Source organism: Atheta coriaria, unplaced genomic scaffold (assembly GCF_025399875.1).
Source record: "Atheta coriaria isolate IRGN ID8LTWV9N9 unplaced genomic scaffold, Caltech_Dcor_3.1 hic_scaffold_3_pilon, whole genome shotgun sequence".
Lineage (NCBI taxonomy): Eukaryota > Metazoa > Arthropoda > Insecta > Coleoptera > Staphylinidae > Dalotia > Dalotia coriaria.
In genome coordinates this window covers 5,803,775-5,830,220 of record NW_027045445.1, presented here as the reverse complement: position 1 = coordinate 5,830,220, position 26,446 = coordinate 5,803,775, and the positions used below count along the sequence as shown (strand labels likewise).

General features: G+C 33.3%; 1 protein-coding gene and 3 long non-coding RNA genes across 4 annotated transcripts; 2 read left to right on the top strand and 2 right to left on the bottom strand.

Annotated features, from left to right (window-relative positions):
- Positions 1–442: 442 nt before the first annotated feature.
- On the top strand, positions 443–25,450 carry LOC135803902 (uncharacterized). The gene is made up of 4 exons (XR_010550908.1): positions 443–689; positions 10,319–10,380; positions 24,439–24,568; positions 25,186–25,450. It is a non-coding gene; the product is annotated as an uncharacterized lncRNA (long non-coding RNA).
- Positions 678–1,108, bottom strand: LOC135803901 (uncharacterized). The gene is made up of 2 exons (XR_010550907.1): positions 892–1,108; positions 678–823 (listed from the first exon to the last, which is right to left on the bottom strand). It is a non-coding gene; the product is annotated as an uncharacterized lncRNA (long non-coding RNA).
- On the top strand, positions 1,234–1,544 carry LOC135789763 (uncharacterized). The gene is made up of 2 exons (XR_010547651.1): positions 1,234–1,326; positions 1,381–1,544. It is a non-coding gene; the product is annotated as an uncharacterized lncRNA (long non-coding RNA).
- LOC135804278 (putative uncharacterized protein DDB_G0271606) lies at positions 1,632–7,071 on the bottom strand. The gene is given in 6 exon segments (XM_065318099.1): positions 1,632–2,658; positions 2,661–3,836; positions 3,839–4,495; positions 4,768–4,912; positions 4,969–5,150; positions 6,950–7,071. Coding segments are annotated over 6 exon segments (2,658 nt in total). The 5' UTR covers positions 6,981–7,071; the 3' UTR covers positions 1,632–2,191.
- Positions 25,451–26,446: the final 996 nt, after the last annotated feature.

Here is a 26,446-nt window from a genome sequence, read left to right as displayed (position 1 = left end):
TGCACCGAGGCGAAACCGGCGCGATGTGCGTGACCCTTAGTGCAATTCAAGATAACCTAAATTAAAGACTAGCAACGAATTTACACATATACACCTTACACACACCTATGTATCTACTGTTAATGTTAACTCTGTATATTAATTATTACGTTTTTAAACTGCGTTTTAAACTGTAAACTATTTTACGATAATTTGTACATTTACCATTTTATGTTTAATAATTATGATATTTTTTTTGTATTTTGTGTTGTTAATCGATGAATATATGAAGTGAACAAAAATAATTGAATTTTTAAACATGTTGTAAGTATTTTTCAAGTAGATTGTTTATTATTTACTGTTTTATTAGAAATTTTGTTTGAATTTCTTTAGTTTTGATACACGTGCTGCCATCTGGTGGCGTAGACTAGAAGCAATCCTATCTATAAACCACGCCGCGTTAACCTGTGTAACCGTCGTTTCACCGCGCGCAAAATATCGTCCGTTTATTCGTGTTTAATTGTGTTTCAAGTCATTAATAAACATTAAAATAACTGAAAACTGTTCTATAGTGACATTATACCTTTGTGGGAAGTGATTTCACCTGGTGGTTTAGTGTATTTCGCTTTTTATAACATTAAAACATTCACGTGTAACATGCGCAGGTTATAGTCAATACAACAATAAAAACAACAAGATTTACAGACTTGGTAAGTACTTTATTAGATTATCTGCATGTTTACCGATTAAATGCACAATACGCCACAGAGCAAATAACCTAGGTACCAAGAGTAGTACTGTTCGCAAGTTTTATAACAAGCTGCGAGGCAAATAGTCGGACAATCTAGAAATAAATATTTAAGTCAATACTTAAGTCAATAGTTAAAAGCAGAACTATTTAGATTAACTCACCGGACCGGGTGGCCAGTGTTGTTGTTAGACACAATGAAATTGTGACTAACAAAAGCACAAGATAAGTTAGATTCATCGTTGTAGTTGTTGTGAATTTTACAGAAAACTTTAACTGTTAAGTCACATGAATAAGTCAAGTATATATAGTGATATTTTTGCGAAAAAGTCACGAATAATGATTGATCTTGGGCAGAGGAACGTGGTAATCTATAAAGTATTAAATTTGACTCTGATTAGAATTTTTTGACGATTAAAGTTGCAAATTTAAAGAAAATGTGACTTTTTTGTAAATATAAGATAAAATTTCGGTATATAAACCTTGTAGGTAGCTAAGAATTTAGTTTAAAAGATTATTCAATCCTTCAAGAGTTAACAAAATGATGAAATCATTAATTTACACCGCTATTCTTCTGGTGACAGTTTTCATCGCTGAAAGTAAGTGAAAAGTTAAATTTTAAGTTTAAATCACAAGAAACTTATAAATTTCAGGCTATTGTCATCGTGTCTGTGATGCGGACTGTGTCGGTGGATGTGTAGCACTTCAAGAAGTATTCACTTTCTTGAACTTGGCATATTTTAAAGAATTTTGTGCTGCTTTATGTATAGATCTATGAGTGTCAGAATAAACGCACAATGAATACCTAACAAGTCAATTTGGTTGCCTATAGTTTCACTCAATCACAACCCCGTGACCTAACCAGTAAATTTGGTTGCCTATAGTTATACTCAATCACAACTCATTCTCTACACTTGTTTACTTTTATTTCTTATCAAATACATTTAAAAAATACAAAATACACAATATATACACAAAACAATTGTTACAAAAGAGAAGATATACGAATACTGGTATGTAACAGGTAATTTTCAAATGCATTCAAATATTTTTACGCTAAAAACTAAAAAATAGAAGAACAAAAAAGGTAATTTAAATAAAATATTATCAATATATAGGTAATAACAGTACCGCATGTGTGTGTGAGTGTGTTAAAAATTCCGGTGGTGTGTAAAGTGCAAATTTTAGGAATACATAAGTCAGTGCAAATGGCAAACAGATAATTATATTACATACAAGGCACTGATTGATTGATATTCGGTGGTCGTGATGATGATGGTTCACATAATTCACATCCATTACAGACATAACCTAACTTGAGTGTTAGATAATTTTGGCAATAAAAAAAACAGACAACAGACAACATTCACCAGCTCTCGGTTGCTTCAGTTCGATAGTATAATATTATAATAATAAAAAAATTGATTGTGACCTATTGCTCTCCATAGCTGGGCGGCGCGTGGTTTACACCGATGTTGTTTTCTTGAAGTCGGTCTCGATGTCATATTCTGGTTCGGGGCCTACGTTTGTGTCATAGTAAGCATAGTCGTATGAAGCGTTCTTTTCGTTGGTACCGGCAGGTGGCGCTGGTTTTGATTGTTGTTGTGGTTGTGGTTGTTGCGCTTTTGGTTGCTGCTGCTGTTGTTGTTGTACAGGCCTCTGCTGCTGCTGTTGTTGTTGTTGTTGTTGGGGTCGTGGAGTAGCAACCTGTTTAGTTGTCTTGGGGTAATTCTCAGTCACTCTTGTGCTACCACCATTGTTGTTGTTGTTGTTGTTGTTGTTATTATTATAGGTGTTAGCGTTAGTCGAGAAGGGTCTTGGTGATTCACTGTAGAAAGGTTTCTGGGTGCTGGTTATCGTTGTTTTCTTTGCTGCGTTCTTTGCTAATTCATTCCGGCTGCTAGCGATGTTTTGACTATGAGCTGTCTTTAAAATTCATCCCCAGGGTTGGATCCATCGTCGTAGTGGTCGTACTTGGCGTTGTAGGAACCATCATCGTATTGGGTCTCATCGAAACGGTTAGCTCTTGCGATTGGAGTTGTAGAAGATACTTTTGGTACAGTTGGGGTGTATTGAGTGAAAGGGGTGGTTTTAGGTGTTGAAGTTTCCACTGGTTTGTTGTTGTTGTTGTTCTGTTCGAAGTTTTGGTTTAGGCTCTGTGAGAATTGGTTAGCGAAAGGTCTGCTGAAGTGGTTTGTAGGGTTGAATGCCTGAGGGGTTGAAGGTGGTTGCGTAAACTGCGTATTTTGTTGTTGGTTGTTGTTATTGTTGTTGTTATTACTCTGGGTGGTAAATTGTTGTTGTTGTGGTTTTACTTTTGGTTGTTGCGGTTGTTGTTGGAATTGGTTGTTGAATTGTTGCGCATTGTTAAAAGGCGTTGTTTGCTTGTTGTAGAATTGAGTCTTAGGGGCAAACGTTGTAGGCAAGAACTGTTCCTTCTTCTGTTGTTTAGTATTAGGTGTGAAGGTTGTTGGGTAGATATCCTTTGTCACTTGTTGTTGTTTGACCTTAATCTTCGGGACATCGTAATGTGTATCTACTCCGCCATTGTTTTGAGCAATTGTTGTTGATGATGGTTGTTGGTTCTTGAAAGGTGCTGGTTTTGCTTGGGTTGTTTGGAACTGTTGTTTGTTGAATGCGGGTGGATAATTTTCTGTTTGAGATTGAGTTGTTTTTGGACTGAAGGTTGTGGGGTTGTATTGACCGTTATTGTAGGTTGTTTGTTTATGTTGTGGTTGACGGAAAGGTGCTGGGGTGCTTACAGCAGCCAATGGAGTTGTTTGTTGTCTGAAGTTATCAGCGTCGTTGTAGTTGCGGTTGACTGGACGTCTTTGAGAGTTGCGTTGACGGAAGTTGTTGATAGCGGTTGAGTATTGGTCGGGGTTAAGATTTGCAGTGGAGGCTGATGCTGGAGGTTGGGATGCAGGGCGGGAGGTAGTAGGGAAACTACCTGCGAAGTTGTTGACGAAACCAGTTGGGCGGTTGTTGCGTGGAGTTTGTGTTTCAAGATTTGCAGTTGTTTGCGTGTTGGTTTGCTGTTGTTGGATTGTTGTAGACTGTTGTGGTCTAAACTGTTGTTGTTGCTGTTGTTGAATTGGTCTTTGTTGGGGTTGTTGGGTTGCTGAGGTCTTTGCTGTTGTTGGGGCTGTTGCTGAGGCCTTGATTGTTGTTGTTGAGATTGTTGCTGTTGGGGCCTTGGTTGTTGTTGTTGTGGTTGTTGCTGTTGAGGCCTTTGCTGTTGTTGTTGTTGTGGTTGTTGAGGTCTTGGTTGTTGAGGCCTCTGTTGTTGCTGTTGCTGCTGTTGAGGTCTCTGTTGTTGCTGCTGTTGTTGCTGTTGCTGCTGTGGCCTCTGTTGTTGCCTTACCTGCTGCTGCTGTTGTTGCTGCGGTTGTTGAGCAGGTTGCTGTTGATTCTGTTGTTCAACTGGCCTCCTCTGTTGTTTCCTCACCAACTTCCTCTTCTGGAAGTTATCCCTATTCTGATTGGCATTAACATTCTCATCTTCATCATCATCATCAACCTCTTTGCCACCATTGCGATTGTTAAAGAAGTTGGAGCTGCTAGAAGTCTTAAAGATGTCTCTTTCGCTATTATTAGTATTCTGATTGTTTGGTCTGCGCTGGGATGGGGCTGCGTTATTGAACTCTCTCTGCTGGTTCACCCTAGCTGCCTGGTGCTCTCTATTCAAACGAGCATCACCAGTTTCAGCGCGTTGCAGCGCAAACGTCTCTTCTTCTTCACCATATTTCACCGCCTTGGACTCGAACCCTATACAAAAACCACAAAAATCTCATAAAATCCAATCCACATTATAAAAAAACAAAAATGCTTGCTTAGCATCTGTTAGCACACAAGCAAACCACAACCATAATCATTTACGCCAGCATAGTGTAGATGTCGTTACTTGTCCTTTCTTAAAAGTGAAAGTGTGTGTTAAAAGCTCACTCAGCGGCAGCAGCTCCGTCGCAACAAAGGCGGTTTTTGAAGCTGTGTGTTAGGCCACACTAGACACGTATACATACTGTGCGCATCGTTTGTACCTGAACCGAGACGGTAAAGGTCGAAGTTGTCGCTGGCGTAGTACAACGTCGTGGCATCACAATCGACATCATCCCACTCGGCGCAGATTTGATGATCTTGATCGAAAGCTGTTCCATTCGGGCACAGAAACCGGAAATCTTGCACCTATACACACATAACCTCAATTTTCATCTTCTAAACCTTATAAACACAAAACTTACACCAACTCCGGCGACTTTCACGCAAATATGGAACATTTGACATTGCGTCTGCGAATCCGCATAGTAACCTCCAAGAATCTTATCCCGGCACGTGAAATCCGTATCGGGCATCGACTCCAGACTGTACGTCGGATACGGCCGATTGTTCAAGAACCCTGCGGCCCCCCATCCCGCTACTAAACCTGCAATCGCGAAAAGTGAAAACATTTGAATGCATAATTGATTTTCTATTAGTGGTATTGCGTTGGGATTTAAATAGAATAGTGTGAACTGCGTATTATTACATCTGCAATTATATAACCTTTTGGGAGGAGATGATGAGATGATGTGCGTAGATGATGTGCGCGCCAGCGAAAGTGAAACAAACAAAAGTTGCATGTGAGAACAAGCCGTGTGTAATTTCTACGTTGAACAAACAATACACTAAATGAATTTAACCTCAAAACAGTGGAAATTTCAATTTTTGACTTTTACTTTAATTTTACATTAACTTCAACAACCGGAAATGTCTATAACCTATAATAAAACGCACGATTTGTTATTTGATTTGACTGGAGTTGTGTTGTGACAGTTGCAGACAGTAATTATATTCCTCATCGCATCAATTGTATTACGGTAACTCGAAGCGATCATTACGCAATTGAAATCTCTATGGATTTCAAATCGTGTAAGAGCTTGACTTTTATATAATCGCTACAATTTATTTATTAACACGACTCATTAATTTATCGCTTCGGTATAATTCGTACGAGTATGAATGAATGCAAATATTGCGCAAATTTTATATTTCTATATGCTTGAGACTTTTTTTTATTTTGGTAATTTTCGAATGGTGCAATATCCAACGTCTAGCGAGTGGATTTTTGTGCAAACAAATTAGTTTTACTTAACCTAAGCGTGGGAAATAATTTCAGCTTCCAGTTAACGAAGAAGTTAAAGAGTTGGTGAGCATCAAGCATGCATTCGCGTGTAATTTATCATTTGTTTACTATGCGCTGTGTAATTATGTCAAGGATGAACATTTTCGTCGTGTTCACATATTATTATTTGTATATTCTGAAGGAAAATATTTTAGAGACTTTAAATTTTACATATATAGTAAAGTAATATTAAATACTGGACTTTATTCACGTGAAAATATTTTTATTTTATTTTTGTTTTGGTTTTGTATTGCATAATGAAACTATCAGTTAAAGATGTTAGACAAGTACTAGTGCCATCCGTTACGCTCGCGATGTACGCGCAATTACATCATAATCACTTTTACTATTGCTGTGTATCACCGGAGACTTCAAGACGCGAATCAGCGAGTATGTAATAATACTTTTACTCTCATTTTTGACATGAATTGTAGAGAATTTTGTTTTGAAGTGTACAATAGTTCAGTTTTTAGATTTTTCTTAAAAATTTTTGAAAATTTTTGTTAAATTTGGAAAAAAATTGAAAATTTTTGGAAAAATTTTTGAAAAAAAATGTTTTATATGAGTTTTAGACATGAATTTTATAAAATTTTGTATTTAACCGTACATTACTGTTTTTTAATCATAATTTTAGTTATTTTTGAAAAAGTTTGATTTTTTGCAAAAATTTTGATAAAATTTGATAAATTTTGGAAAAAAAAATTGAAAAATATTCTCGACATGAATTTACTAAGACAAATTATAAAAAAAAAATATTTTAACCTTTTTTCTATAAAAATTAAAATTTTCCCATCGTATTTTCTAAATTTTTGCAATTTCTCAACGTGTGAATGTGAAGATGTTGCATCGAAGTTACGCAACATCAACATCGGTAGCGTCGTTAATCTACATACCAATCGTCTCAGTCTTACATCATTTGCGCTAGTTTTAACTCCGCGTATAGATAATTAATACTAATAGGTACATTACCAGACTTTGCGTTTTCAAAAAAATTAATTTTTTCAACTTTAAAATTCGTGTGATGTTTATAATCCACTTGTAGTCCACTTGATAGTACTCACCTAAAACAAGTAATACACTAACACCCCTCATCGTTTGCAAGTCACGGCGAGACTGAAGAAGACGAATTTCTGCGAACGCATCTCGATGCGCACAGGGGCTTATCCGATGCGCGATGCGCTCAAGTGAAAGGCTTGTCCTCTCTTCTCAATCGTGTCTCTCTTGTCTTCGTCTTGCAGGAGGCTAGATGGTGGCAATAGATCCTCTTTGATTCTCTAGGAGTCTAGGCCGTAGACTCCCACTATACTCACTTCGCTTGGTGGAGGTGAGGTCGTTACGTGCGAATGTGTTAATATCCGTGGAAACCGAAACGGCAACGACGGCTTCACACACAACTTTTGCTTTCGGTTGCATCTAGCAAGACAGATTTGAAGATGCCATCCATACAACATTCAGGATGTTGTTTTGTTACTTATGTCTACTTCTTGTTCTCAATCAAGATTTGAGATTTTCTTCTGCTGTCAGCAGCTTAGCTATTCGTATAAAGAAAGTGCTTTCATGTGATTTATGCGTTTTTCATTAGTAATTAATTTATTACAACATTTAAATAAACGAAAATAAATGAAACTGTAGAAAGTTTATTTTTAATCAATTTTTATTAATTGTGACGTCATGAGACAGGAATGTGTTTAGTTATGATTATAAAGACGTTATTCTGTAAAAGGTAGTCGTAGTTGGTGATTATCGCATGATTTTTGCGTTTCTGCGGCGGTATGAGAACGCAAGACGATACCTGTGAGCAATGCGCGTTGTGCAATCTGGAATTATGCGCGTGTTTTGAAACGAGGCAGGGCAGCAATGGCAATAAATTCATAATTAATATTCACGCGCGTCAAAAATCATCTTCCTATCATGCAGACTAATATGGTAGTGGTATTAGATGCGGTAATAAAGGTCTGCTGTTTGGAAACTTGACGAAAAGAGAGAAAATGGGCATAAAATACAAATATTGCTATTTTAGGTTGAAAAAAAGTTTATTTTAGCAAAAAAAGGAAAAAATTGTGATTTTTGGGGAAAAAATTAAATTTTTTTGCTAATTTTAGGAATTTTCAGCAAAATTTGGGTAATTTTTGATAAAAATTGAGGTTTTAGGTGAAAATATTCATTTTTTTGCAAATTTTAGGAATTTTTAGCAAAATTTTGGTAATTTTTGATGAAAATTGAGGTTTTAGGCGAAAAAATTGATTTTTTTTTTTTGTAAATTTTTGGTATTTTTAGCAAAATTTCGGTAATTTTAGAAAAAAAAATTTTTTTTTTGGGGAAAAATTGTCGAAATTTTACAAAATTTCACTAAATCTTTAAGCATTTTGTAAAATTTATGAAATGAAAAAAAAATTGAAAGTTTTGCATAATTTTCGAAAAACTTTAGAAAAAACTTCAAAAAACTTAATCCCTACTAATATTATAAATGCGAAAATCCTGATGTTTGTTACACTTTCACGCAAAAACTACTTAACCGATCATCATGAAAATTTGTACACATATTCTTAGTGGTTCCCGAATGGTTATAGGCTACTTTTTAATTAATAAAAAAAATTAATTTTTAAATAAAATAAAGAAATAGTTTAGCCAATAATACCTCTGCATCTGGCTATTTGACTACTTTAACGCCATCTAGCATTCCAGCAATGAAGCTCAAACCTAAGTACTATAGTACCATCACACTGTATTATCACACTGTATTACCGACAGCTACGTCAACATCAGATCCAATTGACTACACTATGGAGACTGTACACTATACTTCCATAGACTATACTTTCAGCCATTTTAAACTTCCCGCCATTCTACTTCATTGTTACTTCTTCTGTGACTACAGACGCGTACGGAAGCAACTTCATTATTTTAGATATTCGCGAGCGAAGATTAAAGCTAGATTTTTATAAATTTTTATTAATTTTTCCAATTTTAAACATTTTTTCGCAACAATATGCAATATAAAATTCCGAAACCTCAAAAACTTTGATCCCATTTAATCTCCACAATATGTGAATGCATTATTAATTGAATCTCAAACACTGTTCCCAAACAATCGATGCTCTTTTGTATCGCAAACAATGGCATTGCAAACCTAACAAACATTTCGGTAACTCCAACTGAATGCAGTTGCCAAATTAATTAACTTGTTAAAAAATAACCACCGCGAATGGCACCAGAAACACGCCGCTTGTAAGCAAATTAATTCCCATCGAAACATCGTGTAGGCGTTCATCTACCTACCATGAATAGAAAATTTAATTATTAATAACTAACTAACGCAGTGAAGGACAATATACCAGCAGGATTGTTAAAAGAGATAATTTGATGAATGCGTTGCATGTTTTATGTCTCATGTTCGCAGCATCAGAGGACAAGAAGCAACAATAACAGATTTAGAAAGATGATATGATGATATTCAATAACCTTTTCATTCAATTCACAATTTTGTTCTTGAAATATTTTCAATTTTATTATTGATTTCAACATAATGAAAAAACATTTTCACATGTTTCTAAATGTTTTATTGTTGTTATTTTTATACTACTGTTAGAGTGTTGTACAATATATTATAATCATAAAATAATCTTTTAGTCATAAATAAAACGAACAATAAAAACATCTACAAGTTGATTTTTGAGGAGATTTGGATTTTAGAGTGTGGGAGTTGTCGATTAGATATTTTCACACTTTTACCGCGCTGCTTTTGGAAGAGATTGTGTGAATTTATCAAAATGTGCGAAGTTGTAACATGTGTGCGCATAAATTAATGTTATATTAAAATACTGTAAATTTAAGTTAATAATTTTAGGTTTTTACGTGAGTTTTCTGAAAAATTTGAATTTTTTGCCCATAATTTTACTTGTTTTTAACAAATTACGGAAGAGTTAAATATTTTTAACTACTCTATCTCATAGTACTCATTAAAATCTACTAATTGCGATGAATATGGATACTGTATCTTTTTTAGTATCGGAGTTATTGCTAATTTTACGTAATTTTTTGCAAATTTTCTCAAAATTTTACTGTTTTTTCACGAATTACGGGAGATTTAAATAATTTTCTAATTGTTTGACAACTCAATCTTATAGTACTTATAAAGATCTACTAATAGCAACAAAAATGGATACTCTATCTTTTTTAGTATCGGAGTTATTGCTGATTTTACCTAATTTTATCTAAATTTCCCCAAAATTTCACCATTTTTTCACGAATTACGGGATTTTTAAATAATTTTCTAATTGTTTAACACCTCAATCTTATAGCCTTAATAAATATCTACTAATTACAACAAAAATGGCTGCTCTATCTTTTTTAGTATCGGAGTTTTTGCTGATTTTATAAAAAATTTATGAAAATTTTAATTTTTACGTTTAATTTTCTTTTAATTTCAGATTTCCACATCTAGATGCCGCTGGTTGACACAATGACATCACCAGGACTTCACTACCGAAAGGTAAAAGTTTTTATTAACAAATTTCCCTAATGAACTTTACGAACTTGATACGCGACCGCGGTTAAGAGGTAAAGGCGTAAAATTGAAATTACAATGTGCGCGCAGTGAAAGTTGCGTCGTTTTAAAAACGTTTTAAACGATTTTTAAATTCGATTCCATAGAACACAGCAGAGAGTCATACATAGCCCAACATCACATCCTCCTTCTACTTCTTCTTCTTCGTGGTACGTTCTCGCGTTCGAATTCCTTCGAGCTTGTGTTCGGTAAGGTCATGCCAATACAATCGTGCACAATTTCTAGGTTGAACTCGACGTCCAACTAAACTTCTCTATGTATTCGAGAGTTGTGTTCAGCTGAAGATGCGCTCGGTGCGGGTTTTTGATTCCCGTGTGAATGATGCTAAAAATCGGAGGAGAGTTTCTCGAAACATTTTATGATTGTTCGAACGCCTACGGGTTTTATCACAATCATACATTCATTTAAGCATATTAGAAATAGAGTGGATAAAGAATAGGATTTTTGGATGTTGACTTAAGTTAAGTCACAATTGTCAAATTGACTTAAGTCTATTTTATGGATAATTTCAAATTAATTGGTTCAAAAATAGAATTGTACTTATTATTTTTAATGTGACTTAAGTTAAGTCATAGTTGACAAAGTGACTTAAGTAAAATCTATGGAAAATTTAAAATAAATTGGTACAAGTATAGTATTTTTCTATTTAAAATTTTTAATGTGGCTTAAGTTAAGTCAAACTTGTCAAATTGACTTAAGTATATTTTATGGATAATTTCAATTTAATTGGTTCAAATATTGAATTTTACTTATTATTTTTAATGTGACTTAAGTTAAGTCAGAGTTGACAAAGTGACTTAAGTAAAAACTATAGAAATTTCGAATAAATTGGTTCAAATATAGTATTTTTCTATTTAAAATTTTTAATGTGACTTAAGTTAAGTCAAAGTTGTTAAAGTGACTTAAGTATATAATGGACATGATTGCGAATGGCCTTTGACACGGCGTGCAAAATATCTCACAGTTTCCGAAACGGATTTTACGCGATTTTCAACACAGTGGTTGTGCGTCGACTTGACTTAACTACCAACTGCTGAGTTTGCACGCTAATTGGCGTTTGTTGGCGGCTATTATGTTCATTAAATTCATTAACGCATTACCGGCGTGCGCAGGTGGCATGTCTTTGAATTCATCTCAAGTTTATTTATTTTAATTTTAAATTGCCATATCGACTCTTCGACTGTTTGACTTTTTCTTTCTCAATTAACTAGATCAATAAATAGCACAATGTCAACTTTAAAATGAATATTTGTTTAAATTTAATATTGCACAATCATCATTCTCGTATTAGTCAGGTGCGAAACGCTCCATTTATCATCGTATGGATTGCAAAATCCGGTATCGTGGTCTCGATTAAAATTAATTATTGTTGGAGCGTTTCAAGTTCATCTCGCGCATCACGATCGGTTAAATACCAAACAAGTGGACCATTAAAAAATATAAGTATGGATATATGAAGGTATATGAAGAAGAATAAACAAAAACTGCTTTTCATATTCGTTATTGTTGCATAATATATGAGCGGCGCACGTAAATTCGGTTTTAATTGCGACGATCTGATACGCTTAAGGATCCACGCAAGGTCGTTGATGGTTTTTTTTGTTATGTTTTTATTTGCATTTTTAAGTTCAGCATCGAAGTCAAAATCAATGGGAACGAATTAGCATTTTATTTGTTCATCCGCTTGGGTTTTGAGATGATCATGAATAAGAATACGTAGTATTTTTAAATGTGACTTAAGTTAAGTCAGAATTGCCAAAGTGACTTAAGTGTATAATATTGATAATTTTTAATAGTTTAGATAAAGTATATAATATTTATTTTATTTTTAATGTGACTTAAGTTAAGTCAAAATTGTCAAAGTGACTTAAGTATTAAAATCGGATAATTTCGACTAAATTCGATATTACAACAAAAATGGCTGTCCTATCTTATTTAGTATCGGAGTTATTGTTGATTTTACATAATTTTTTAAGAAAAATTATGAAAAAAAAAATCGATCGCTTGACATTTCTCTTTATTATATTTTTAAATTCTTCAAATTCCATGATGTGAAACATAAAATATTACACAGCTTCACAATAAATTACTTCCAACATCTTTTTTTAATAATAACCACGCGCTAATGAATAAATTATCAATCTAGCGATGAAATTATTATTAATTAATTAATATTTGATTCTCCGATGATGCAACACACCAAATTCTTTTCAAACTTTTTTTTATTCATTTTAATTCAAATTAATAACACAATTATAATTAAATATCGACGCATCAGCATGAAAGTTGTTTACGTTTCAATTTTATAAATAGATACGAGAACCACACGGCGATGGAATAACAAAAAAGTATAATTCCCATCATTTGAAACACACACGCCGATTGAAATTAAAAACCAAACGCGCAAAACGAAATTCTTTAGGTACGGTAAATAAAAACCTAAGTATTATATTTTAATGCCAGAGTATTAAATGATTGTAAATGTTAAATGTATGTGTAATATCAAAGCGCTGGTGAAGCGGTTACCGGCTAGAGTTTTCGATCATTAATGAAATTACTTTATCTACTGTTAGGCATAATTAAAATGTGTATGTGTATAATTAGATAAGCGATTGCGAGTTGGAGAAATATTAAGTCACGACTTTCTTCGTTTGAATCAAAAATATTACTTTTATAAATGATTAAATATCATTTTAGGTTAATTATTGAGTTTTGGTATTTTTCGGTGTAGTGCGTTTGTTTTTTCTGTGTAAAAGGAAAATGATAAAAGGTAGGATTTTCATTTTTGGGTGGCTGATTTATAATTAAATTTTTAGTTAAATGATGTTTGGATAATTTTATTATGTTAATTATTTACTGAGTTATAAAGGTGCAGGGTTGACGAAATTTTCATGAAAATTTGCCGAAAATTTCTCTATTTTTCTCGAATTGCGGAAGATTTAGATAATTTTCTAAATTTTTAACGACGCAGACTTATAGTCCTAGTAAAGATCTACTAATTACAATAAAAAGGGCTGCCTTAGCTTTTTTAGTTTTGGAGTTATAGTTGATTTTACAAAATTTTCATGAAAAATTTCCGAAAATTTCACTATTTTTTCTCGAATTACGGAAGAATTAGATAATTTTCTAAAATTTTAACGGCTCAGTCTTATAGTCCTAATAAAGATTTACTAATTACAACAAAAATGGCGGCTCTATCTTTTTTATTACCGGAGTTATACGTAATTTTCTGCGTTACTAAAATTATTACCGCAAAAACAGCTGCGTCTAAAATGAAAAATTACAATAAAATTTATTTATGCGTTAATATTACCATCAGCAACGCTCTTGCAATAAACACAAAAACATAAAACACTACGAAATCTGCAAGAAAAAAATAAAGGAGTGTTTGTTCTCCGTAATAACCGACGAAACAAATAAAAATGATCATAAATTACGAACAAAATAAGAAATGTAAATTTTTTTCATCTACACTCTTGCGCATATTATTAGCAAAGAAAAACGAAGACGTCCTTGATGCGCCACACTTGTCAGTATAGTGTAATACCAAACATTCGATTGCTTCAAAAGCATTTAATGAAACGCACCCAAGACCCAAATATTGTCGACCGTTCCAGATTCGCTCATCTAAAACTTTCGTCGATATCGGCGCATAATTTACATAAGACAAGGTGTAAATCTTACAATTCGGGCAAAAACTGACCCAGTGTGTCAACATTCATTATATAACCTCATAACCAACTCGGATAGTTTATTTACATCTACGTTGAAACGTTTATGGCATTTATAAATTATTGTAACAAGTTGCCACACATCTGCGCTCACAATTAGCACACAAATAAACCAGTTTGCGCAGAAGATAGAAGACGCTTACTTTTTTAATTGTAATCAACTGCTAATTAATAAATCAGGATTGACCGAGACGTGACTAGCAAGCTAACAAGAGGAAAAAGAGAGGAATTTTAATTATACTTAAGTTGAGTAGTACAGAAAAGTTGTTTTAAGTTGATTCGAGGTTGTTTGCCGATAGATGGCGTTAGTTTCCGATGCTAAAACCAATAAAGTATCCAAAAATTCAAGTAATAGAGGAATTTGATACATTACTTAAGTCAATTTGTTGAAATAATGAATTTTAAGTAGATTTGATGTTTCTGGCGATAGATGGCGCTACTTTTTGTTGCTGAAACCAGCAGATAATTACCATGGCAATACAGTGTTTATGGCGGTCAAGAAAATTAAGTAAAATGGAGGAATTTGTTGTATTACTTAAGTCAATTCATGGAAAAATGTGTTTTTAAGTAGATTTGAAGTTTGCCGATAGATGGCGTTAGTTTCTGTTGCGGTAACTTACAGAAGCGTAATTGCAGCAATAAAGTATCCGTAGCGGGCAAAAAACCAAGCCGAGATCGAAAAATGAGAGCGAGCGTGTGTGTGGTAATGGACGCGTCCGTCGCCCGTAATTCCGCAACATCGCCAGCATCGCCGCGCGGGCAATTAGAGATCGTTTGTTTAGACATATTTATACAACGACGCGTGCATGCATGTTCATTCGCCAAAGAAGAAGCAACTGCGCTGAGAATGGCGTGTTCTTTTCAGGTTGTTGGCGATGCGCTTGGACGCGGAGCGCGCGCGTTTACTTCTTTCGTGTGCTGTGTGCGGTGTGTTGTGCACATATTTTTGACCTACATCCGATTTGTATTAACATTTTGTCATTGCCTCTAGGTACTGGCTTGCACAAAGCGCTATTAAATGTGGTCGTCATAAAATTCGACCCGGTGATTCGCGTGTTTTCGCAGCACTTACAAAGGTGCCATTTGAATTTGAAATTTCATTATGACTTGCAACATAGGAGTCGCTATAATTCAGCGATTTAATGTCGCAGCGCTATGGATGGTATGTCTTTTAAAAGGGAATTTATTAGTGATAAAAATTGTATCCAAGGTTGGATTTGTAACTATTGTCGTTTTTGTTTTATTAAGGTTTAAAGTGTAAATTGCATTTTAGTGTAAAAGTTTTACAAAATTCGTGATAACTGGGGAACTGAAAGAGATAAAGGGTTGATTTTTTGTTAGTACGTAGATAATTATGTTGAGTATAAAGATTATCTTGAAAAAATCGATAAAATTTAATAGTTTAATTGTTATTAACAAAAAACTTTACAATTTCGTAGAAAAATTTGAAGAATTTTAATATTTTAAGTTTAGCTATAATTTTCTCATTGTTTATAATAATATAATTGGAATTTTAGACTATTTATTAAAAGGGAATTTAACATAGATAATAATTTACTAAAGATTATACTTGTAGCTATCATAGTTTTTATTTTATAAGGTTTTAAAGTAAAAATTGCATTTTTATTTAAAAGTTTACAAAAGCACTGATAACTCAAAAACTAATACTGATAACGCGTTAATTTAATCGTCAGTTGATACATTATTAAATAAACTATAAGATTACTCATGAAAAAGTTGTAATAATACAGTCATTTAATCGTAATTTAAGAAAAACCTTGCAATTCCGTTAAAGGAAGCGAGAATTTCAGTATTTCACGTTTGGCAATAATATTCCCATTGTTTACCATAATATAATCGCCATTTTACTTTAATACGTTTATTACCAGTGTTGCAAACAAATCACCTTGCTATTTGCGATCCTTCTTCGGAAGTGTTAGATTCCTCAAACACAATTTACAGCCTTGCGACATTGTTTCACAATTATATTTCCAAACACATTTACGAGCACTACCGAATCACAACGTCTCAAAAGTAATAAATGATTTTTCAAAGCAAAACCAACAAATGTGATTGAATAACAAAATTCACACATACTCAAAGCATTTCTTTAAATCCGCTTTGATGCGTAATCTCTTCTCTTCGGTTTTAGAAACAATACAAGAATCGAAAGTTATTATAAAACAAATTAACAACTTTTTCTTCTTCTTCGGCTTTTGGTTTGGCGTTTGGGTTTGGGTTTTATTTTCCAATTTGTGCATGGCGCGACGTCTCGCCGGTGAATATCTTTTCATCTTTGTGTTTACGACATTACACAATTCAATTAGATTTATGCGTTTTCATTGATTGGAAATTGTTATTGCTAATTTATTGCTTTTTGTCCCGATTGTATTCTAACCCAGATAAGTTTTTTATCAAAATTTCATTTTCGCTGATTATTACATCGAAATTAATACATTTCAAAGCTGTAATTTTCTTTTTGTACATAAGTACAGATGCTGGCGTATCATACGCCGCTTTTATAATTCGGTTACATAAATGTGCGCATCTTTCACTTCATCGCATAACATTCTAACTGAACTCTCATTTATTATCCGCGATGCGGCGCACGTTGTTTAAGACGAGTTCCTTTTTCCTACGATTCAAAGTTTGGCTTCCGAGTCTCTTCATTAGCATGCGGGCACGACGCAGAAGACAAACACGACGCGTGTTAATTTATTTTTAAATTCCGCCTTCATCATTGTACATTAGAATACATTACATTATACACTTACATTATACAACATCAAGTGTATATCCCTACTAATATTATAAATGCGAATGTCCTTATGTTTGTTACACTTTCACGCAAAAACTACTTAACCGATCATCATGAAAATTTGTACACATATTCTTAGTGGTCCCCGAATGGTTATAGGCTACTTTTTATTTAATAAAAAAAATTATTTTTTAAATAAAATAAAGAAATTGTTTAGCCAATAATACCTCTGCATCTGCAATGAAGCTCAAACCTAAGTACTATAGTACCATCACACTGTATTATCACACTGTATTACCGACAGCTACGTCAACATCAAATCCAATTGACTACACTATGGAGACTGTACACTATACTTCCATAGACTATACTTTCAGCCATTTTAAACTTCCCGCCATTCTACTTCATTGTTACTTCTTCTGTGACTACAGACGCGTACGGAAGCAACTTCATTATTTTAGATATTCGCGAGCGAAGCCGCGGGTTAAGGCTAGTGTTTAATAAAGAGGAAGTCGATGATGGGCTCTGATTCATAATAAATGATTTACATTCGTAATATGTTGATTGTATGCAGATTTTTATGAATGTTTCAATGCCAAAGTCATTTTTATTTGAAATGTCAAAGATCGCATGCGATTAACCCAAAGATTCCTCTGTAAAATCTCTGCTAAAATTATTATTTTTATTTTTGTTATTTTTACGAGTAAAAGAAGTTGTTAGAAATTCCGATGGAATTCTATCGCAGATATTGGATGAGAATACTCGTACATTGGATGAGTGCCAACGTTTGACCTTTTGCGTCACACTTACTGTGTAAGTACGATACTCGTACTCTCATCTTCAGTTGCTCATTACTGCGTTTATCTCTGCGAGTTTCAACTGCGCGCATTACTGCTCTGCACTGATTTGGCACGATGTTCCAGCTAATAGAAAAGCGCATATGATAGATCGTTCCGCACAGATAGGTGAAAGCATTATTTCCTTCAAATACGCTCCGATTAAATTAAATTATATCGTTTCGACCACACATCATGCGCGTAATTTATCAATTTCATTAGGCGATTATGATGCTTCCTTCTTTGAATTAGTGGTTACCTTATAATATGATGTAATTGATTTTTTTATGATTTTTTGCTTGTTTTTTAATAAAAATTCATTTATTTATCAAAATATTAATTGTATGTCTTTGAAAAAAATATTTTAGATCATAATTGCTTGAAATTAAAATATTTTTCAAAGTTACACAGGAAATATTAATTATTACGCTTAATTAGTTTTTAAAATTGCATTTTTTGATATTTGACGCCGACCCGGAAGGTCGCCGCACGCAGTTCGGCGTCTAATCTGCTTGCGGTGCTTTATGAACGTGTGCATTTGTGTGACATTATCGACATGATAATATTATGGGAACTTTCGCGTCAGGTGAAAAGGTCGATAGAGAAAGTGAAGACGATTCATGCACACGAGCGGCGCGATGCGCGTGCGCGCGCTGCTCAACTTTTGTTTTGTTCTCTCGTCTAGACTTCTAAGTCTAACTCCAACTCAACTCCCCCATTCGGTTAGAAAATTCTTTATTTAATTGCACCAGGTAATTATTCACGTTTGAAGATCATCCATTTCAAATTTACGGAAAAGCATTCAAATGCCATTTGGCATTTTAACGATTTAAGTTGTTATTGTTTGTATATTTTATGACTTGACTACGGTCGTGAATAAGCCGCGTATGCGCGACATGCAATTTTAAAAATTTGGCATTTAATATTTGCAATTTCGATCAGTACCCGGATTCAGAGCGCGCGCCGCGCGCGGTGAAAATGTCGAGAATTTTGAAAGACCAAACACGCGCAAAACAATAAAACCCAACCTTAGTGCCGCTCGTCGTCGCAGCTTCGCAATTTGAACAACATGAGCTGTCTGTCGATCGAAATGAATTTAAATTTACAACCAGTTGGCCAATCTGTGAGTTACAGCTACTGCATATTGACAGCCATATTGTTGCATTCATTACATGCATGAGAATCCATTACGTTGCATTTAATTAAAATTATTTCTTCGAAGGTTGCGCGGATGATGATTCAAGTATTATTATAGATTTTCTATTTCTACATCATTTACTTGCTTTCGGCCACTGAAAAATTTTCCCTGTGGCAAAATAATTAATTTAACGCTAATCAAATTCCACTGAACAGAAAGTTACTTCATGACGCATACAGGGTGTGTCATTAATGTCAAATTGTGAACGAGATTGATGCGCGTAACACACATTTAAATTATCTTTCTTTGTTTTACTAGTAAGTTACATAAAACGCGTCAAATTTGACGCAAACAAGTAGAAATCGCTCGTAATAATGGTGATTAGCGCGATAGAAAAACACAATTCGTTGCAATGATAATTTGATGATACACTATTCTTATTGTGTGCTGGCGGCACATCCGCAAATTAAAATTTCAGCGTGTTTGGAACAAAAAACGCGAATGTGTGGGCTGACGTCTCACGAATTTCAGCTTAGTGCTTTTGTTCATCCGGAGAGAAGTAGAAATTTACCTGCGAGCGAAAATCTCCAAAACATGAACAAACAGATTAGCGCATTATTGATGATAGCCAACCGTACGGAGCGTGTGGTTTTTTATTAATATTTATTAGTGCACACTGGAATTGTGTTGCTAATGATGCGATGATGGACGTAGACGAAGATTAACCTTCCGGCATTGTTGCGTCGTTTTATCTTTATTTAAACAATCCACGCGTGGAGAGTATTTCCGTGTAGCAATTTATTTAAACAATAAAGTCTTCTTTTGGTGCGATTTACGGATTTGTAACACAAGGAAATTGTTGTTAAGCGCCTTATATGTTATTAAAATGACATAAATCGTCTTTAAAAGTAAGAGTTACATACGATTTTTGTTTTTCCGGGAATTTATATTAATTTCTCTTGGGATAAAACGTTTTTAACAACAATATACAAGAAAAATTTCAATATTTATGACTTAATAACATTTTTCGCCTTTTACCCTACAATATTTAATTATTCTATATATCTGATAAAGAATTTTCCAATCTATCAGAATCAACAATTCGTTAGATTCTAGCGCTTTTAGTTTCGGGGATATTAATTATCGAAAATCCTCGATAAAAGTTATCAAGCACTCTCTTATCTCTCAGATTTCCGTTTTAACTATTCTATCTTATAGAAAATAATTCGTAGATTAAAACTCTGCGATCAGATCTTAATTATCTCTTTTAGTTTACGAGATATTCGCGATTGAAGAAAATCATCAAAAATTGCAAAATGTCACTTTTTAGCACTTTTAGTCGCGTTTTTCGACCTTTTACTGTAGGAAATATAATTATTTTATATTTTTATCTGATAGAGAATTTTCCAATCTATCAGAATCAACAATTCGTTGGTAGCTATCGCTTTTAGTTTAGGAGATATGAATTTTCAAAAATCGTCGAAAAAAAGTATCAAGCACCCCCCCTTGGCAATTTTTTTCTTAAGAATGAAAATTTTATCTCTCAGATTTCCGTTTTAACTATTCTATCTTATAGAAAATAATTCGTAGATTAAAACGCTGCGATCAGATCTTAATTATCTCTTTTAGTTTACGAGATATTCGCGATTGAAGAAAATCGTCAAAAATTGCAAAATGTCACTTTTTAGCACTTTTAGTCGCGTTTTTCGACCTTTTACTGTAGGAAATATAATTATTTTATATTTTTATCTGATAGAGAATTTTCCAATCTATCAGAATCAACAATTCGTTGGTAGCTATCGCTTTTAGTTTAGGAGATATGAATTTTCAAAAATCGTCGAAAAAAAGTATCAAGCACCCCCCCTTGGCAATTTTTTTCTTAAGAATGAAAATTTTATCTCTCAGATTTCCGTTTTAACTATTCTATCTTATAGAAAATAATTCGTAGATTAAAACGCTGCGATCAGATCTTAATTATCTCTTTTAGTTTACGAGATATTCGCGATTGAAGAAAATCGTCAAAAATTGCAAAATGTCACTTTTTAGCACTTTTAGTCGCGTTTTTCGACCTTTTACTGTAGGAAATATAATTATTTTATATTTTTATCTGATAGAGAATTTTCCAATCTATCAGAATCAACAATTCGTTGGTAGCTATCGCTTTTAGTTTAGGAGATATGAATTTTCAAAAATCGTCGAAAAAAAGTATCAAGCACCCCCCCTTGGCAATTTTTTTCTTAAGAATGAAAATTTTATCTCTCAGATTTCCGTTTTAACTATTCTATCTTATAGAAAATAGTCCGTAGATTAAGACGCTGCGATCAGATCTTAATTATCTCTTTTAGTTTACGAGATATTCGCGATTGAAGAAAATCGTCAAAAATTGCAAAATGTCACTTTTTAGCACTTTTAGTCGCGTTTTTCGACCTTTTACTGTAGGAAATATAATTATTTTATATTTTTATCTGATAGAGAATTTTCCAATCTATCAGAATCAACAATTCGTTGGTAGCTATCGCTTTTAGTTTAGGAGATATGAATTTTCAAAAATCGTCGAAAAAAAGTATCAAGCACCCCCCCTTGGCAATTTTTTTCTTAAGAATGAAAATTTTATCTCTCAGATTTCCGTTTTAACTATTCTATCTTATAGAAAATAATTCGTAGATTAAAACGCTGCGATCAGATCTTAATTATCTCTTTTAGTTTACGAGATATTCGCGATTGAAGAAAATCGTCAAAAATTGCAAAATGTCACTTTTTAGCACTTTTAGTCGCGTTTTTCGACCTTTTACTGTAGGAAATATAATTATTTTATATTTTTATCTGATAGAGAATTTTCCAATCTATCAGAATCAACAATTCGTTGGTAGCTATCGCTTTTAGTTTAGGAGATATGAATTTTCAAAAATCGTCGAAAAAAAGTATCAAGCACCCCCCCTTGGCAATTTTTTTCTTAAGAATGAAAATTTTATCTCTCAGATTTCCGTTTTAACTATTCTATCTTATAGAAAATAATTCGTAGATTAAAACGCTGCGATCAGATCTTAATTATCTCTTTTAGTTTACGAGATATTCGCGATTGAAGAAAATCGTCAAAAATTGCAAAATGTCACTTTTTAGCACTTTTAGTCGCGTTTTTCGACCTTTTACTGTAGGAAATATAATTATTTTATATTTTTATCTGATAGAGAATTTTCCAATCTATCAGAATCAACAATTCGTTGGTAGCTATCGCTTTTAGTTTAGGAGATATGAATTTTCAAAAATCGTCGAAAAAAAGTATCAAGCACCCCCCCTTGGCAATTTTTTTCTTAAGAATGAAAATTTTATCTCTCAAATTTCCGTTTTAACTATTCTATCTTATAGAGATTGGTCCGTAGATTAAAACGCTGCGATCAGATCTTATTTATCTCTTTTAGTTTACGAGATATTCGCGATTGAAGAAAATCGTCAAAAATTGCAAAATGTCACTTTTTAGCACTTTTAGTCGCGTTTTCGACCTTTTACTGTAGGAAATATAATTATTTTATATTTTTATCTGATAGAGAATTTTCCAATCTATCAGAATCAACAATTCGTTGGTAGCTATCGCTTTTAGTTTAGGAGATATGAATTTTCAAAAATCGTCGAAAAAAAGTATCAAGCACCCCCCCATAGGCAATTTTTTTCTTAAGAATGAAAATTTTATCTCTCAGATTTCCGTTTTAACTATTCTATCTTATAGAAAATAATTCGTAGATTAAAACGCTGCGATCAGATCTTAATTATCTCTTTTAGTTTACGAGATATTCGCGATTGAAGAAAATCGTCAAAAATTGCAAAATGTCACTTTTTAGCACTTTTAGTCGCGTTTTTCGACCTTTTACTGTAGGAAATATAATTATTTTATATTTTTATCTGATAGAGAATTTTCCAATCTATCAGAATCAGCAATTCGTTGGTAGCTATCGCTTTTAGTTTAGGAGATATTAATTATCAAAAATCGTCGAAAAAAAGTATCAAGCACCCCCCCTTGGCAATTTTTTCTTAAAAATTAAAATTTCATCTCTCAGATTTCCCTTTTAACTATCCCTTTTAATTATTCCCTTTTCCCTTTTAATATATTAAGACGCTGCGATCAGATCTTAATTATCTCTTTTAGTTTACGAAATATTACGTTTTTTTTTTTAATTCACAACGATTCTAAGAAGTTTTCACTTCAAAAAATTCAACAAAAACAGGAAATAATTAAACAAATTGACTTTTAAGCATCAAATTTAGTAAAGTAGAGTTAAGTGTCCGATCGTGATCGAACTCAATGCTTTATTGTTTGTTTTCTTTGCCATTAATCTGTTTGTTTGTTTGTTTCGCACAATTACAGCGAATAAAAGTCGATGCAGATCATGCGGATCGAAGAAATCCGCATACGTTATTGTCTGATTCATATTTTCACGTAAATGTCAAATAGTTTTCTGCTTTCGTCAAACCGGATATGACTTAAGTCACATACGCACGCCTAGAACTAATTAGAGAAGATTGTTGCATTATCCTGTAGTGTAAAGTAATATTTAAATGCAAATGATGCGCGATAGTTGCATATTACAGCCAACTATATGGTTAGTTATTGACGTGCGCATTTGCATTCGGCGGCGATGCATTGTAATGATTGTAATTACGCAATTGTAATGACATGTTTCGCTGCGTCGTGATGCCAGCGATCTTCGCATAACGATGAAATCTATTAATAAAGCACACGTCGTGTTTCATCGTGATCTTTTTAGTTGTGTTTATATTTTATTTGTTTATAATGATTGAGGTTTTAAAAATAAAATAGTAAAATGGGGCCAGAGTCGCTGCCACGGTGAGGGTTGTTGTCATAAATGACCATAACTGTTTCTCTGCTTTTTCTAGCAATTCATTATTGATTAACCGGGCAACGTCGGAACCCCGCTTAGCGCGTAACTATAACGTGTTTTATATTTACTGCGTTGTATGAAGTGAGCAGAGACGTAGTTTTTATTTATTGCTTTTAATAGAATAAATAAAAATATTTCGGAAATTTGTTCTACACTTACGTTACAAATATTATACTTTTTGTAATTGTCGAGGAAGATGTTAATAATTAATTCAAATATAACGTAAATAATTAAAAATATGTTTTGTGAATGGCTAAGTATATTTTTTCATCTTTATATTGCATATTTTAAATTTCCATATTTGGTTTTGTTGGCATGAATCCAATTTTAAATTTTATTGCGCGAATATAATGCAATTCTGTGTTTATCTCAATCGCCGAATCGGAATATTTTAAAGTGAGCGATTGCATTCGACTCTCGATTGGCAAAGTGCTCCACTTATACATGAAGCGCCTGGTTTAAAACAATCGAACTACCGAAACTATAAATTATATTTCTATTAGATGCGGCGCGATTGCCGGCGGCGATCAGGCACACTGAATGGAATCGATGCGCCTTCGATTGCACGCCGTGCAGTCTATTTCTTGTTTCATACTCTCGATAAACAATCTGGTTCTACTTTTAGGACTGATGGCTGGCTGTTAACCTTTTCCGATCGCAATAGGAACACAATTATTGCTTGTCAGCGCTGCGCTGGAAATCTGCAACGACACGTTTGGATGGTGATGGCAAAGGAGACTTCATCGACATTATTTGTAAGTATAATATAAGTTAATATGTTATTCTATTGATGTGAATTTGTTATTTTGCTGGTTTATTGTTTAAAAACTCAAACATTTTACATTCACACAAGATTTTTTGCTAAAATGTTGAATTTTAAATTTAAAAAATGAATTAAACTAAATATCTCTGGGAATATTCTCTTTAGGATAATTTAATAATGATTTTATTTATAGTTTAGTTGATTTTGATTCATAATATTTTAATTTAGATAGATTTTAATGAAAATTTGTTGCAAATGTTTGAAAATAGTTGTGTTTTAGTTGTTTTTGATTGAAATTTGATTAAGGAACATCAAGTATTGTATTGTTTCGCATCGACACGTATTTGCGTGAATTTCTTCAGCCAAATTGAGAAATCTATGGCCATTGTTGGCTGCTCTTATTGTTATACCTTATACCGTAATGGTAATCGTTGTATTTGCGCGTTTCGTTCTCAAATTGAATCCATATCTCGCAACAATTATTATTTGGGCGCGACCTAAATTCCAGCTAAGGAATAAATTTATTTTGTGCAAAAATAACGGCAGTTTTTCGCCAGTTATTGAATTCATAAATAGTGATTATTTATTTGTTTTCTTTTCTTGTTGTAGGTGCACTATTCTGGTGAAAAGTGAATGCGGGACTTGATGTTGCCAATCGTCGTTGTAGGATGTGGAGTTTCAACGTAGGCAACCAGTCTTGCTTGCCTTATGGTACGGAAAGGAGTCGACGAGCATTTTGGGTTCTAGGAGTGGTACGATCCTTCGTAGGAGTGCAATTTTTCGAAAATTATCTGTAATTAATGTAAAACTGAAATAATATAATTTTGGAATGTACTTTCTTTGTTTTGAGTCAATAAAGCACTTTAGAGCTCAATTCGCAATTTATCTTAAATTTTCAGAACACGGTGTGGAAAACGCTCTGTATCTCCTACACCAATCAAGGGATTTTAAGTTTCTCGACGTCATATGATAGTTTAAGAGTTCATCTACAATTTGAGTTTATTACCGAACCTTTAAACCCTTGGGAAGTGCCCTAAAATGCTCTTCAAAAGTTGTCATATTTCACAAATTTTCAAAACTTGCTGTGGAAAACGCCCTGTATCTCCTACACTAATGAAGATATTTTAAGTTTCTCTACGTCATATGATAGTTTAAGAGTTCATCTACAATTTGACTTTACTCCCGAACCTTTAAACCCTTGGGAACTGCCCTAAAATGCCCTCCAAAAGTTGTCAACTTTCTCAAATTTTCAAAACATGCTGTGGAAAACGCCCTGTATCTCCTACACCAATGAAGATATTTTAAGTTTCTCTACGTCATATGATAGTTCAAGAGTCCTTCTATAATTTGAGTTTAATTCCGACCCTTTAAACCCTTGGGAAATGCCCTAAAATGATCACTAAAAATAGCTATTTTCAGCGTCATTTTTTGTAAATTCGGTCGAAAAACAGGGTGAAAGTTACCTTTAAATTAATTTTCTATCAAAATGCAGTCAAACTTGATTTTAAAAATTCATTTTGTTATTTTAAAAGATGGCTGAAAATTTTATTTTTGCTCGAACGACAGGGTCGGACTTATTAGTTAAAAAAAATTTCGGTCGAAAGACAGGGGCGAACTTTTGGGTTAAAATTTTTTCAGTGCGAATTCAAATATTTTGTTAAAATTGCCAATAGGGCCTAAACGGTCACTGCTAGAGGATAATTGTTCTTAAATAAATTAATTAGAATTCAATAAGCTATCTGAATCCGAAATCAGATTTGAAAAATTCCAACTTTTAAATTCTAACATAAAAAAGAGAAAAGTTTTGCCTTTTTTATGACGAAATCTTTTTCGAGTGTTTTCGACCTCAAAAAAATTGAAATTTTTTTAT